We start from the raw sequence: 16,348 nt of genomic DNA on the forward strand, positions 1-16,348 counted from the left end.
TTTGATGCCCATTTTTGGCCTCAAAAACGGGGTCGAAAAATGACTTTTTCCGAATTTTCAAAGTGCTGTCATTCAGTTAGTTCTGCTCGAATCTCGTTATAACCCGGTATTTTCGTAATGTAGGTGGTCCAAAGAACACGCTGGTATAGTTAGTTCGAATTCGAAAAAAAAAAAATTTCCTGAAAAAAATCCAAACGGGGGGGTATATCCGAAGAATGAAAAAACCCAAACTTTGAAGGCCGATATCTCGGCTTCTATGGGAGCTATCGGGAAAATTCCAACGGTTTTGTCTTAGTTTCGTCGTTCTCAATCCAACGAGACCATCCGCAAGGTCGTAGCTCTAATAGTAGCTGAGATATGGCATTTTTGATGCCCATTTTTGGCCTCAAAAACGGGGTCGAAAATGACTTTTTCCGAATTTTCAAAGTGCTGTCATTCAGTTAGTTCTGCTCGAATCTCGTTATAACCCGGTATTTTCGTAATGTAGGTGGTCCAAGGAAGACGCTGGTATAGTTAGTTCGAATTCGAAAAAAAAAAAATTTCCTGAAAAAAATCCAAACGGGGGGGTATACCCGAAGAATGAAAAAACCCAAACTTTGAAGGCCGATATCTCGGCTTCTATGGGAGCTATCGGGAAAATTCCAACGGTTTTGTCTTAGTTTCGTCGTTCTCAATCCAACGAGACCATCCGCAAGGTCGTAGCTCTTATAGAAGCCGAGATATGGCATTTTTGATGCCCATTTTTGGCCTCAAAAACGGGGTCGAAAAATGACTTTTTCCGAATTTTCAAAGTGCTGTCATTCAGTTAGTTCTGCTCGAATCTCGTTATAACCCGGTATTTTCGTAATGTAGGTGGTCCAAAGAACACGCTGGTATAGTTAGTTCGAATTCGAAAAAAAAAAAATTTCCTGAAAAAAATCCAAACGGGGGGGTATACCCGAAGAATGAAAAAACCCAAACTTTGAAGGCCGATATCTCGGCTTCTATGGGAGCTATCGGGAAAATTCCAACGGTTTTGTCTTAGTTTCGTCGTTCTCAATCCAACGAGACCATCCGCAAGGTCGTAGCTCTAATAGTAGCTGAGATATGGCATTTTTGATGCCCATTTTTGGCCTCAAAAACGGGGTCGAAAAATGACTTTTTCCGAATTTTCAAAGTGCTGTCATTCAGTTAGTTCTGCTCGAATCTCGTTATAACCCGGTATTTTCGTAATGTAGGTGGTCCAAAGAACACGCTGGTATAGTTAGTTCGAATTCGAAAAAAAAAAAATTTCCTGAAAAAAATCCAAACGGGGGGGTATATCCGAAGAATGAAAAAACCCAAACTTTGAAGGCCGATATCTCGGCTTCTATGGGAGCTATCGGGAAAATTCCAACGGTTTTGTCTTAGTTTCGTCGTTCTCAATCCAACGAGACCATCCGCAAGGTCGTAGCTCTTATAGAAGCCGAGATATGGCATTTTTGATGCCCATTTTTGGCCTCAAAAACGGGGTCGAAAAATGACTTTTTCCGAATTTTCAAAGTGCTGTCATTCAGTTAGTTCTGCTCGAATCTCGTTATAACCCGGTATTTTCGTAATGTAGGTGGTCCAAAGAACACGCTGGTATAGTTAGTTCGAATTCGAAAAAAAAAAAATTTCCTGAAAAAAATCCAAACGGGGGGGTATACCCGAAGAATGAAAAAACCCAAACTTTGAAGGCCGATATCTCGGCTTCTATGGGAGCTATCGGGAAAATTCCAACGGTTTTGTCTTAGTTTCGTCGTTCTCAATCCAACGAGACCATCCGCAAGGTCGTAGCTCTTATAGAAGCCGAGATATGGCATTTTTGATGCCCATTTTTGGCCTCAAAAACGGGGTCGAAAATGACTTTTTCCGAATTTTCAAAGTGCTGTCATTCAGTTAGTTCTGCTCGAATCTCGTTATAACCCGGTATTTTCGTAATGTAGGTGGTCCAAGGAAGACGCTGGTATAGTTAGTTCGAATTCGAAAAAAAAAAAATTTCCTGAAAAAAATCCAAACGGGGGGGTATACCCGAAGAATGAAAAAACCCAAACTTTGAAGGCCGATATCTCGGCTTCTATGGGAGCTATCGGGAAAATTCCAACGGTTTTGTCTTAGTTTCGTCGTTCTCAATCCAACGAGACCATCCGCAAGGTCGTAGCTCTAATAGTAGCTGAGATATGGCATTTTTGATGCCCATTTTTGGCCTCAAAAACGGGGTCGAAAAATGACTTTTTCCGAATTTTCAAAGTGCTGTCATTCAGTTAGTTCTGCTCGAATCTCGTTATAACCCGGTATTTTCGTAATGTAGGTGGTCCAAAGAACACGCTGGTATAGTTAGTTCGAATTCGAAAAAAAAAAAATTTCCTGAAAAAAATCCAAACGGGGGGGTATATCCGAAGAATGAAAAAACCCAAACTTTGAAGGCCGATATCTCGGCTTCTATGGGAGCTATCGGGAAAATTCCAACGGTTTTGTCTTAGTTTCGTCGTTCTCAATCCAACGAGACCATCCGCAAGGTCGTAGCTCTAATAGTAGCTGAGATATGGCATTTTTGATGCCCATTTTTGGCCTCAAAAACGGGGTCGAAAATGACTTTTTCCGAATTTTCAAAGTGCTGTCATTCAGTTAGTTCTGCTCGAATCTCGTTATAACCCGGTATTTTCGTAATGTAGGTGGTCCAAGGAAGACGCTGGTATAGTTAGTTCGAATTCGAAAAAAAAAAAATTTCCTGAAAAAAATCCAAACGGGGGGGTATACCCGAAGAATGAAAAAACCCAAACTTTGAAGGCCGATATCTCGGCTTCTATGGGAGCTATCGGGAAAATTCCAACGGTTTTGTCTTAGTTTCGTCGTTCTCAATCCAACGAGACCATCCGCAAGGTCGTAGCTCTAATAGTAGCTGAGATATGGCATTTTTGATGCCCATTTTTGGCCTCAAAAACGGGGTCGGAAAATGACTTTTTCCGAATTTTCAAAGTGCTGTCATTCAGTTAGTTCTGCTCGAATCTCGTTATAACCCGGTATTTTCGTAATGTAGGTGGTCCAAAGAACACGCTGGTATAGTTAGTTCGAATTCGAAAAAAAAAAAATTTCCTGAAAAAAATCCAAACGGGGGGGTATACCCGAAGAATGAAAAAACCCAAACTTTGAAGGCCGATATCTCGGCTTCTATGGGAGCTATCGGGAAAATTCCAACGGTTTTGTCTTAGTTTCGTCGTTCTCAATCCAACGAGACCATCCGCAAGGTCGTAGCTCTTATAGAAGCCGAGATATGGCATTTTTGATGCCCATTTTTGGCCTCAAAAACGGGGTCGAAAAATGACTTTTTCCGAATTTTCAAAGTGCTGTCATTCAGTTAGTTCTGCTCGAATCTCGTTATAACCCGGTATTTTCGTAATGTAGGTGGTCCAAAGAACACGCTGGTATAGTTAGTTCGAATTCGAAAAAAAAAAAATTTCCTGAAAAAAATCCAAACGGGGGGGTATACCCGAAGAATGAAAAAACCCAAACTTTGAAGGCCGATATCTCGGCTTCTATGGGAGCTATCGGGAAAATTCCAACGGTTTTGTCTTAGTTTCGTCGTTCTCAATCCAACGAGACCATCCGCAAGGTCGTAGCTCTTATAGAAGCCGAGATATGGCATTTTTGATGCCCATTTTTGGCCTCAAAAACGGGGTCGAAAAATGACTTTTTCCGAATTTTCAAAGTGCTGTCATTCAGTTAGTTCTGCTCGAATCTCGTTATAACCCGGTATTTTCGTAATGTAGGTGGTCCAAAGAACACGCTGGTATAGTTAGTTCGAATTCGAAAAAAAAAAAATTTCCTGAAAAAAATCCAAACGGGGGGGTATACCCGAAGAATGAAAAAACCCAAACTTTGAAGGCCGATATCTCGGCTTCTATGGGAGCTATCGGGAAAATTCCAACGGTTTTGTCTTAGTTTCGTCGTTCTCAATCCAACGAGACCATCCGCAAGGTCGTAGCTCTAATAGTAGCTGAGATATGGCATTTTTGATGCCCATTTTTGGCCTCAAAAACGGGGTCGGAAAATGACTTTTTCCGAATTTTCAAAGTGCTGTCATTCAGTTAGTTCTGCTCGAATCTCGTTATAACCCGGTATTTTCGTAATGTAGGTGGTCCAAAGAACACGCTGGTATAGTTAGTTCGAATTCGAAAAAAAAAAAATTTCCTGAAAAAAATCCAAACGGGGGGGTATACCCGAAGAATGAAAAAACCCAAACTTTGAAGGCCGATATCTCGGCTTCTATGGGAGCTATCGGGAAAATTCCAACGGTTTTGTCTTAGTTTCGTCGTTCTCAATCCAACGAGACCATCCGCAAGGTCGTAGCTCTTATAGAAGCCGAGATATGGCATTTTTGATGCCCATTTTTGGCCTCAAAAACGGGGTCGAAAAATGACTTTTTCCGAATTTTCAAAGTGCTGTCATTCAGTTAGTTCTGCTCGAATCTCGTTATAACCCGGTATTTTCGTAATGTAGGTGGTCCAAGGAAGACGCTGGTATAGTTAGTTCGAATTCGAAAAAAAAAAAATTTCCTGAAAAAAATCCAAACGGGGGGGTATACCCGAAGAATGAAAAAACCCAAACTTTGAAGGCCGATATCTCGGCTTCTATGGGAGCTATCGGGAAAATTCCAACGGTTTTGTCTTAGTTTCGTCGTTCTCAATCCAACGAGACCATCCGCAAGGTCGTAGCTCTAATAGTAGCTGAGATATGGCATTTTTGATGCCCATTTTTGGCCTCAAAAACGGGGTCGAAAAATGACTTTTTCCGAATTTTCAAAGTGCTGTCATTCAGTTAGTTCTGCTCGAATCTCGTTATAACCCGGTATTTTCGTAATGTAGGTGGTCCAAGGAAGACGCTGGTATAGTTAGTTCGAATTCGAAAAAAAAAAAATTTCCTGAAAAAAATCCAAACGGGGGGGTATACCCGAAGAATGAAAAAACCCAAACTTTGAAGGCCGATATCTCGGCTTCTATGGGAGCTATCGGGAAAATTCCAACGGTTTTGTCTTAGTTTCGTCGTTCTCAATCCAACGAGACCATCCGCAAGGTCGTAGCTCTTATAGAAGCCGAGATATGGCATTTTTGATGCCCATTTTTGGCCTCAAAAACGGGGTCGAAAAATGACTTTTTCCGAATTTTCAAAGTGCTGTCATTCAGTTAGTTCTGCTCGAATCTCGTTATAACCCGGTATTTTCGTAATGTAGGTGGTCCAAGGAAGACGCTGGTATAGTTAGTTCGAATTCGAAAAAAAAAAAATTTCCTGAAAAAAATCCAAACGGGGGGGTATACCCGAAGAATGAAAAAACCCAAACTTTGAAGGCCGATATCTCGGCTTCTATGGGAGCTATCGGGAAAATTCCAACGGTTTTGTCTTAGTTTCGTCGTTCTCAATCCAACGAGACCATCCGCAAGGTCGTAGCTCTAATAGTAGCTGAGATATGGCATTTTTGATGCCCATTTTTGGCCTCAAAAACGGGGTCGAAAATGACTTTTTCCGAATTTTCAAAGTGCTGTCATTCAGTTAGTTCTGCTCGAATCTCGTTATAACCCGGTATTTTCGTAATGTAGGTGGTCCAAGGAAGACGCTGGTATAGTTAGTTCGAATTCGAAAAAAAAAAAATTTCCTGAAAAAAATCCAAACGGGGGGGTATACCCGAAGAATGAAAAAACCCAAACTTTGAAGGCCGATATCTCGGCTTCTATGGGAGCTATCGGGAAAATTCCAACGGTTTTGTCTTAGTTTCGTCGTTCTCAATCCAACGAGACCATCCGCAAGGTCGTAGCTCTTATAGAAGCCGAGATATGGCATTTTTGATGCCCATTTTTGGCCTCAAAAACGGGGTCGAAAAATGACTTTTTCCGAATTTTCAAAGTGCTGTCATTCAGTTAGTTCTGCTCGAATCTCGTTATAACCCGGTATTTTCGTAATGTAGGTGGTCCAAAGAACACGCTGGTATAGTTAGTTCGAATTCGAAAAAAAAAAAATTTCCTGAAAAAAATCCAAACGGGGGGGTATACCCGAAGAATGAAAAAACCCAAACTTTGAAGGCCGATATCTCGGCTTCTATGGGAGCTATCGGGAAAATTCCAACGGTTTTGTCTTAGTTTCGTCGTTCTCAATCCAACGAGACCATCCGCAAGGTCGTAGCTCTTATAGAAGCCGAGATATGGCATTTTTGATGCCCATTTTTGGCCTCAAAAACGGGGTCGAAAAATGACTTTTTCCGAATTTTCAAAGTGCTGTCATTCAGTTAGTTCTGCTCGAATCTCGTTATAACCCGGTATTTTCGTAATGTAGGTGGTCCAAGGAAGACGCTGGTATAGTTAGTTCGAATTCGAAAAAAAAAAATTTCCTGAAAAAAATCCAAACGGGGGGGTATACCCGAAGAATGAAAAAACCCAAACTTTGAAGGCCGATATCTCGGCTTCTATGGGAGCTATCGGGAAAATTCCAACGGTTTTGTCTTAGTTTCGTCGTTCTCAATCCAACGAGACCATCCGCAAGGTCGTAGCTCTAATAGTAGCTGAGATATGGCATTTTTGATGCCCATTTTTGGCCTCAAAAACGGGGTCGGAAAATGACTTTTTCCGAATTTTCAAAGTGCTGTCATTCAGTTAGTTCTGCTCGAATCTCGTTATAACCCGGTATTTTCGTAATGTAGGTGGTCCAAAGAACACGCTGGTATAGTTAGTTCGAATTCGAAAAAAAAAAATTTCCTGAAAAAAATCCAAACGGGGGGGTATACCCGAAGAATGAAAAAACCCAAACTTTGAAGGCCGATATCTCGGCTTCTATGGGAGCTATCGGGAAAATTCCAACGGTTTTGTCTTAGTTTCGTCGTTCTCAATCCAACGAGACCATCCGCAAGGTCGTAGCTCTTATAGAAGCCGAGATATGGCATTTTTGATGCCCATTTTTGGCCTCAAAAACGGGGTCGAAAAATGACTTTTTCCGAATTTTCAAAGTGCTGTCATTCAGTTAGTTCTGCTCGAATCTCGTTATAACCCGGTATTTTCGTAATGTAGGTGGTCCAAAGAACACGCTGGTATAGTTAGTTCGAATTCGAAAAAAAAAAATTTCCTGAAAAAAATCCAAACGGGGGGGTATACCCGAAGAATGAAAAAACCCAAACTTTGAAGGCCGATATCTCGGCTTCTATGGGAGCTATCGGGAAAATTCCAACGGTTTTGTCTTAGTTTCGTCGTTCTCAATCCAACGAGACCATCCGCAAGGTCGTAGCTCTAATAGTAGCTGAGATATGGCATTTTTGATGCCCATTTTTGGCCTCAAAAACGGGGTCGGAAAATGACTTTTTCCGAATTTTCAAAGTGCTGTCATTCAGTTAGTTCTGCTCGAATCTCGTTATAACCCGGTATTTTCGTAATGTAGGTGGTCCAAAGAACACGCTGGTATAGTTAGTTCGAATTCGAAAAAAAAAAATTTCCTGAAAAAAATCCAAACGGGGGGGTATACCCGAAGAATGAAAAAACCCAAACTTTGAAGGCCGATATCTCGGCTTCTATGGGAGCTATCGGGAAAATTCCAACGGTTTTGTCTTAGTTTCGTCGTTCTCAATCCAACGAGACCATCCGCAAGGTCGTAGCTCTAATAGTAGCTGAGATATGGCATTTTTGATGCCCATTTTTGGCCTCAAAAACGGGGTCGGAAAATGACTTTTTCCGAATTTTCAAAGTGCTGTCATTCAGTTAGTTCTGCTCGAATCTCGTTATAACCCGGTATTTTCGTAATGTAGGTGGTCCAAAGAACACGCTGGTATAGTTAGTTCGAATTCGAAAAAAAAAAAATTTCCTGAAAAAAATCCAAACGGGGGGGTATACCCGAAGAATGAAAAAACCCAAACTTTGAAGGCCGATATCTCGGCTTCTATGGGAGCTATCGGGAAAATTCCAACGGTTTTGTCTTAGTTTCGTCGTTCTCAATCCAACGAGACCATCCGCAATGTCGTAGCTCTTATAGAAGCCGAGATATGGCATTTTTGATGCCCATTTTTGGCCTCAAAATCGGGGTCGAAAAATGACTTTTTCCGAATTTTCAAAGTGCTGTCATTCAGTTAGTTCTGCTCGAATCTCGTTATAACCCGGTATTTTCGTAATGTAGGTGGTCCAAAGAACACGCTGGTATAGTTAGTTCGAATTCGAAAAAAAAAAAATTCCTGAAAAAATCCAAACGGGGGGGTATACCCAAAGAATGAAAAAACCCAAACTTTGAAGGCCGATATCTCGGCTTCTATGGGAGCTATCGGGAAAATTCCAACGGTTTTGTCTTAGTTTCGTCGTTCTGGATCCAACGAGACCATCCGCAAGGTCGTAGGTCTTATAGAAGCCGAGATATCGCATTTTTGATGCCCATTTTTGGCCTCAAAAACGGGGTCGAAAAATGACTTTTTCCGAATTTTCAAAGTGCTGTCATTCAGTTAGTTCTGCTCGAATCTCGTTATAACCCGGTATTTTCGTAATGTAGGTGGTCCAAAGAAGACGCTGGTATAGTTAGTTCGAATTCAGTCAGTCGAATATGTAGGGTTGCCTATAGGAGGCGTCAGTTCAGTGCAGTAAAGTTGGTAATATTGGCGCGAGATTTAAATTACTTAATAAATAGTTGTTAATAAATACAGTGAAAATAAGTCAGTTGACTATAAAAAGAAGAAGAAAAGAACATTCTCACACATATTTATTTCGACATACATTAAAAAACAATATCTATAGATCTAATAATCACTTTTGCTAGACTAACAATTAAGAGGGTGGTGCTTAAGGGCGCGGCACCGAGGGGCGTGGCCCGATTGCAGGCATCAGAAAAGCAGTAGCAGCTAGTTCTGAGGACGTAGTCGCTGTCGTTGCTCCTGCACGTGTCGTTTCTGCGCGCGGGTTCCTGCAGGATCCAGCCGCAACTACGGATCACTCGGACGCTCTCGCCGTCTAAAACTGTCGATTAAAAACGGAAATTTGATTAATATGCGGAGGGTGGTTCCTGTGAGGCGAATTGTTTACTTTTCGTAACGATTTTCCGGCAAAACGGTTCGTGATCGGGTTGATTTACCTCGCAGTCTTTCAGGTGCGGACTGATGTCGGTGTCGTTGGACTTAAGGGTGGCACAGTCTGGACTCTCGGCCGAATTGCACTGGAAACATTTTAGTCCGAGAGCTTCAATACAATGCAATTTATGACTTTTTATTATAAAAATTAGCCCTGGGTTAACTTACCTGTTGAAATTAAAGGAGATGCCACCAAGATAACGAGATAATAGAAGTGTTTATGAGTCATGATGATCACTTATAATAGTCCGCACGGAAGACACTATTAAAAAACCGACTTTTAATGAGTGTATAATAATCTCCCCCCAAAAAAACATACGCATGTCAAAATATCTGGCCGAACACGCTCGATCGATAACCTTTTGCACTGTCGTTGATCTGAAATAACGAATTTCGTCGATTATGGCTCCATATATTCAACATAAGTTAACGGCATTCAATGGTTTTTATAAACTTACTTTTATTCCTTATTAATGACGTCATAGCACTACGAACCGCGTGATATCGATACAAACTACCCAGCTCTTTTTATGACGGATGGGAAATTTTCAGGCCAATTAATGGCAAGTGGAAAACTTGTAATTTTCTCTAATATCAGCCGCCATCTTGGACTTATTTAGTAGAGATGAGTCACAACTGTCAGTGTGTACTTTAGGAAAAATGGGAAAGTAAAGATGGGCTTTAACAGAGGACTAGAGATGAACAAATTGTGTTATAAGATACTTATATGGTTATAGAAGAAATAAATAGTAATAGTAAGTCATTAAATAAGACTGAGGACGTCATTCAATTATTTTTGTAAACTGACACTATTGTGGTGAGCCTTTGACCTAAAACAAACTCACTTTCCTATTTTTCCCATTGACCTCAAAATTTCCCATTTGCAATAAAGGAAACGTAATAAAAATAGTTTTTAAGCCCATTTCTAGTTAATGATTCCAAGACGGCGCAGATATTAAAAATCCATTTCCCCTTTAACCTAAAAATTTTTCCGTTACTTTCCCATTTCTCCTAAAGCATACATTAACAGTTTCTGCTTCTCAGCCACGTTTTTCCCATTGACCATAAAACTGACTTCAAAATTTATCATTCCTATATTTCCTTTATGATCCCAAGATGGCGGCTGATACGAGAAATCCTTTTCCCATGTAACCGAAAAAAATTAAGTGACATTTTTCAACGCCTAAATGATTTTAAAACAGCTATTGACCTTAATTATTGTGATATTACAACTTTTTCCCATTTACCATAAAATTGGCTGCAGATATGACGTCATTATTTGAACATAATCAAGTGATTTAAATGTGTTTTTTTTTCACATTAACCTTAAAACTAAACATAAATTCCTAGCTGAGGCGTCATTGATATAAGGACCGGTTTCTCTACTTTCCCATTTTCCCTAAAGCACACTGATAGTCTAAAACAATCACCGACTTAAAATAAAATAAAATTATTGTGATATTACAAGGTTTTCCCATTTATCATAAATAGAGATGGGCGGTTCGTATCAATATTTAAATTGTATCTCGTGGTGTTATGACATCATCATTATATTTGAACATAATTCATCATATCATATTAAGTTTTTTTTTTTTTAATTTTCTCATTTCCCATTTTCCATAAAACGCACTAACAGTTTTAGGACACGCAATTTTATAGTAAATGGGAATTTTATTTCCTATTTATCATAAAATTTACAATTTATTTAATGATTTTAAGAGCGGTTGTATAAGTAATCCGTTTCCCATTTAACCGAAAAATTTCAGGTGGTATTTTTCTATGCCTACAACAAGCACTCGCCTAGTTTATTGTGTTCCTACAAGTGTTTTCCCATTACCCATAAAATTGACCAGAACAATCCGTAAGTCATTAAACACTCATTTCCCATTTAACCGAAAGATATTAAGTGGTATTTATCTTTTGATTTACCCGATTTCCCTAAAGTATACATTTTTTAGGTTTATCCCTAATTTCCCATTTTCCCAAGATGGCGGCTGATACGAGAAATCTTTTTCCCATGTAACCGAAAAAAATTAAGTGACATTTTTCAACGCCTAAATGATTCTAAAACAGCTATTTACCGTAATTATTGTGATATTACAACTTTTTCCCATTTACCATAAAACTGGCTGCAGATATGACCTTGTTATTTGAACATAATTTTCACATTAATCTTAAAACTAAACATAAATTCCTAGCTGAGGCGTCATTGATATAAGGACCGTTTTCTCTACTTTCCCATTTTCCCTAAAGCACACTGATAATCAAAAACAATCACCGACTTAAAATAAAATTATTGTGATATTACAAGGTTTTCCCATTTGTCATAAACTTGACTTCGAAATGTCCGATCTGTCATAAATAGAGATGGGCTGCTTGTATCGAGATTTAAATTGTATTTCGTGGTGTTATGACATTATTATATTTGAACATAATTTATTATATCATATTAAGTTTTTTTTAAATTAAATATCGTCGTTTAAATCACCCTAAACATTTTTTAGGTTTATCCCTAATTTCCCATTTTCCATAAAACACACTGACAGTTTTAGGACACACAATTTTATAGTAAATGGGAATTTTATTTCTTATTTATCTTAAAATTTACAATTTATTTAATGATTTTAAGAGCGGTTGAATAAGTAATCCGTTTCCCATTTAACCGAAAAATTTCAGGTGGTATTTTTCTATGCCTACAACAAGCACTCGCCTAGTTTATTGTGTTCCAACAAGTTTTTCCCATTACCCATAAAATTGACCAGAACAATCCGTAAGTCATTAAACACCCTTTTCCCATTTAACCGAAAGATATTAAGTGGTATTTATCTTTTTATTTACCCGTTTTCCCTAAAGTATACATTTTTTAGGTTTATCCCTAATTTCGCATTTTCCCAAGATGGCGGCTAATACGAGAAATCCTTTTCCCATGTAACCGAAAAAAATTAAGTGACATTTTTCAACGCCTAAATGATTCTAAAACAGCTATTTACCGTAATTATTGTGATATTACAACTTTTTCCCATTTACCATAACACTGGCTGCAGATATCACCTTGTTACTTGAACATAATTTTCACATTAACCTTAAAAGTAAACATAAATTCCTAGCCGAGGCGTCATTGATATAAGGACCGTTTTCTCTACTTTCCCATTTTCCCTAAAGCACACTGATAATCAAAAACAATCACCGACTTAAAATAAAATTATTGTGATATTACAAGGTTTTCCCATTTGTCATAAACTTGACTCCGAAATGTCTGATCTGTCACAAATAGAGATGGGCGGTCCGTATCGATATTTAAATTGTATCTCGTGGTGTTATGACATCATCATTACATTTGAACATAATTTATTATATCATATTAAGTTTTTTTTAATTAAATATCGTCGTTTAAATCACCCTAAACATTTTTTAGGTTCATCCCTAATTTCCCATTTTCCATAAAACACACTGACATATTTAGGACACACAATTTTATAGTAAATGGGAATTTTATTTCCTATTTATCATAAAATTTACAATTTTTTAATGATTTTAAGAGCGGTTGAATAAGTAATCTGTTTCCCATTTAACCGAAAAATTTCAGGTGGTATTTTTCTATGCCTACAACAAGCACTCGCCTAGTTTATTGTGTTCCTACAAGTTTTTCCCATTACCCATAAAATTGACCAGAACAATCCGTAAGTCATTAAACACCCATTTCCCATTTAACCAAAAGATATTAAGTGGTATTTATCTTTTTATTTACCCGATTTCCCTAAAGTATACATTTTTTAGGTTTATCCCTAATTTCCCATTTTCCCAAGATGGCGGCTGATACGAGAAATCCTTTTCCCATGTAACCGAAAAAAATTAAGTGACATTTTTCAACGCCTAAATGATTCTAAAACAGCTATTTACCCTAATTATTGTGATATTACAACTTTTTCCCATTTACCATAAAACTGGCTGCACATATGACCTTGTTATTTGAACATAATTTTCACATTAATCTTAAAACTAAACATAAATTCCTAGCTGAGGCGTCATTGATATAAGGACCGTTTTCTCTACTTTCCCATCTTCCCTAAAACACACTGATAATCAAAAACAATCACCGACTTAAAATAAAATTATTGTGATATTACAAGGTTTTCCCATTTGTCATAAACTTGACTTCGAAATGTCCGATCTGTCATAAATAGAGATGGGCTGCTTGTATCGAGATTTAAATTGTATTTCGTGGTGTTATGACATCATTATATTTGAACATAATTTATTATATCATATTAAGTTTCTTTTTTAAAATTAAATATCGTCGTTTAAATCACCCTAAACATTCTCATTTTTTGGCTTCTATTAAAGATTTTCTTTCTGAAAATACACATTTTTTAGGCTTATCCCAAAATTTCCCATTTTCCATAAAACACACTGACAGTTTCCGGACACACAATTTTATGGTAAATGGGAATTTATTTTCCTATTTATCATAAAATTTACAATTTATTTAATGATTTTAAGAGCGGTTGTATAAGTAATCCGTTTCCCATTTAACCGAAAAATTTTAGGTGGTATTTTTCTATGTCTACAACAACCACTCGCCTAGTTTATTGTGTTCCTACAAGTGTTTTCCCATTACCCATAAAATCGACCAGAATAATCCGTGAGTCATAAAAAAGAGCTGGGCACTTACTGCTCTTCGAGCACATCTCTACTAAAAGGTTTCAAGATGGCGGGAGATAATCGAAACCCGTTTCCCATTTAACCTAAAGATACTAAGTGGTATTTATCTTTCTATTTTCCCATTTCCCCCATTTTCCCTAAAGTATACAGTGACAGTTGCTGCTTTTCAGCTCCATCTCTACTGTAAGCGAATCCAAAATGGCGGCAGTGGAGCTGGGCAGTTTATATCGATATTGACTGTCTACTTTTACATTGTGGTGAGTCTTTGACAAAATTTTTTTCGGTTACATGGGAAAAGGATTTCTCATATCAGCCGCCATCTTGGAATCATTAAGGAAAGATAATGAAAAATGTTTAGTTTAAAGGGGAAATGGATTTTTAATATCAGCGCCGTCTTGGAATCGTTAACTAGAGATGGGCTTAACAACTATTTTTATTTCTTACTGATGGCGTCATAGCACCTCGGGCAGTCAATATCGATACAAATCACCCATCTCTATTTATGATTAATGGGAAAAAAATTAGTTCAATTTTTCGGTAAAAATCTGTAATATCACAAATTCTGTTTGTTTTAGAGCAAAGGACTCATCAAACCTTAGGTATAAGAAAATCACACTTATATATGTATTATTATATATTTTCGGTTAAATGGGAAACGGGGTTCTAATATCGGCCGCCATCTTGAAATCACTGTCAATGGGCTTTAGCGAAAATGTAAAAGTAGACAGAGAGAGAGAGAGAGAGAGGGAGAGAGAGAGAGAGAGAAAGAGAGAGAGTATCAGTAATTTAAAATATCCACGCTTCTTATATTGTAAGTATATTAAATAAAAAACGTCAAATAAATGTTTTATATATAATTTATGACTATTTATGTCTAATGGGAAATTTTGAAGTTAGTTTTAAGGTTAATGAAAACAGGTATTCAAACAATATTATGTTCAATCAATGACATCGTAGCACCACGAACGGTCAATATCGATACAAGCTGCCAGCCCTATTTATTTTATTTTATATTATCTGCCGCCATCTTGAAATCTCTTAGTAGAGATGTGCTCGAAGAGAAGTAAGTGCCCAGCTCTTTTTTATGACTCACGGATTGTTCTGGTCGATTTTATGCGTAATGGGAAAAACTTGTAGGAAGACAATAAACTAGGCGAGTGGTTGTTGTAGGCATAAAAAAATACCACCTGAAATTTTTCGGCTAAATGGGAAACGGATTACTTATTCAACCGCTCTTAAAATCGTTAAATAAATTATAAATTTTATGATAAATAGGAAATAAAATTCCCGGTTACAATAAAATTGGGTGTGCTAAAACTTTCAGTGTGTTTTATGGAAAATTTTGGGATCAACCTAAAAAATGAGTATTTTCAGAAAGAAAATATTTAATAGTAGGCCATTAAATGTGAACGTTTAGGGTAATTTAAACGACGATATTTAATTTAAAAAAACTTAATATGATATAATAAATTCTGTTCAAATATAATGATAATAGTCATAACACTACGAGATACAATTTGAATATCGATACAAACCGCACATCTCTATTTATGACAGATCAGACATTTCTAAGTCAAGTTTATGACAAATGGGAAAAGCTTGTAATATCACTATAAACTAGGTTAATACTTGTTTTAGGGAATTAGGGAAAAATGATCAGCCGCCATTTTGGAATCATATTTGATAGAAATGTAGACGTTAGCTCAAAAATCTGGATTATAAAAAACTCTTTCCTATTGTAAATACAAATAAAATTCCCATTTACCATAAAATTGCGTGTCCTAAAACTGTCAGTGTGTTTTATGGAGAATGGGAAATTAAATAAAAAATAAAATAAATAAAGATACAATTTAATTATCGATACAAACCGCCCATCTCTATTTATGACAGATCAGACATTTCGGAGTCAAGTTTATGACAAATGGGAAAACCTTGTAAAATCACAACAATTTTATTTTATTTTAAGTCGGTGATTGTTTTATCAGTGTGCTTTAGCGAAAATGGGAAAGTAGAGATAGTATTGGTATTGAATTGTAAAATACCACTCGATTTTTTTCCGTAATATCTATATAAGCTACCCAGCTCTACTGCGCCATTTTGGATTTGCTTATAGTAGAGATGGACCTGAACAGCAGCAACTGTCACTCTATACTTTAGGGAAAACGGGTAAATAGAAAGATAAATACCGCTTAGTATCTTTCGGTTAAATGGGAAACGGGTTTCGGTTATCTGCCGCCATCTTGAAACCTTTTAGTAGAGATGTGCTCGAAGAGCAGTAAGTGCCCAGCTCTTTTTTATGACTCGCGGATTATTCTGGTCGATTTTATGGGTAATGGGAAAACACTTGTAGGAACACGATATTTTACTTCGTAGCACTACGAACCTTTAATATTTAGTAAATGGGAAAAGCTTGTAATATCATAAACTAGGTTAATACTTGTTTTAGGGAATTAGGGAAAAATGATCAGCCGCCATTTTGGAATCATATTTAATAGAAATGTAGACGTGAGCTCAAAAATCTGGATTAAAAAAACTCTTTCCTATTGTAAATAGTACAAATAAAATTCCCATTTACCATAAAATTGCGTGCCCTAAAACTGTCAGTGT

General features: G+C 37.4%; 1 protein-coding gene across 1 annotated transcript; it reads right to left on the minus strand.

Annotated features, from left to right (window-relative positions):
* Positions 1-8,698: 8,698 nt before the first annotated feature.
* LOC126746700 (uncharacterized) lies at positions 8,699-9,649 on the minus strand. Its single transcript, XM_050455038.1, has 4 exons — positions 9,538-9,649; positions 9,248-9,457; positions 9,036-9,188; positions 8,699-8,969 (listed from the first exon to the last, which is right to left on the minus strand). The coding sequence occupies exons 2-4, from the start codon at positions 9,306-9,308 to the stop codon at positions 8,731-8,733; spliced, it is 453 nt and encodes a 150-aa protein (XP_050310995.1). The 5' UTR covers positions 9,309-9,457; positions 9,538-9,649; the 3' UTR covers positions 8,699-8,730.
* Positions 9,650-16,348: the final 6,699 nt, after the last annotated feature.

This window comes from Anthonomus grandis, chromosome 18, assembly GCF_022605725.1.
Source record: "Anthonomus grandis grandis chromosome 18, icAntGran1.3, whole genome shotgun sequence".
Lineage (NCBI taxonomy): Eukaryota > Metazoa > Arthropoda > Insecta > Coleoptera > Curculionidae > Anthonomus > Anthonomus grandis.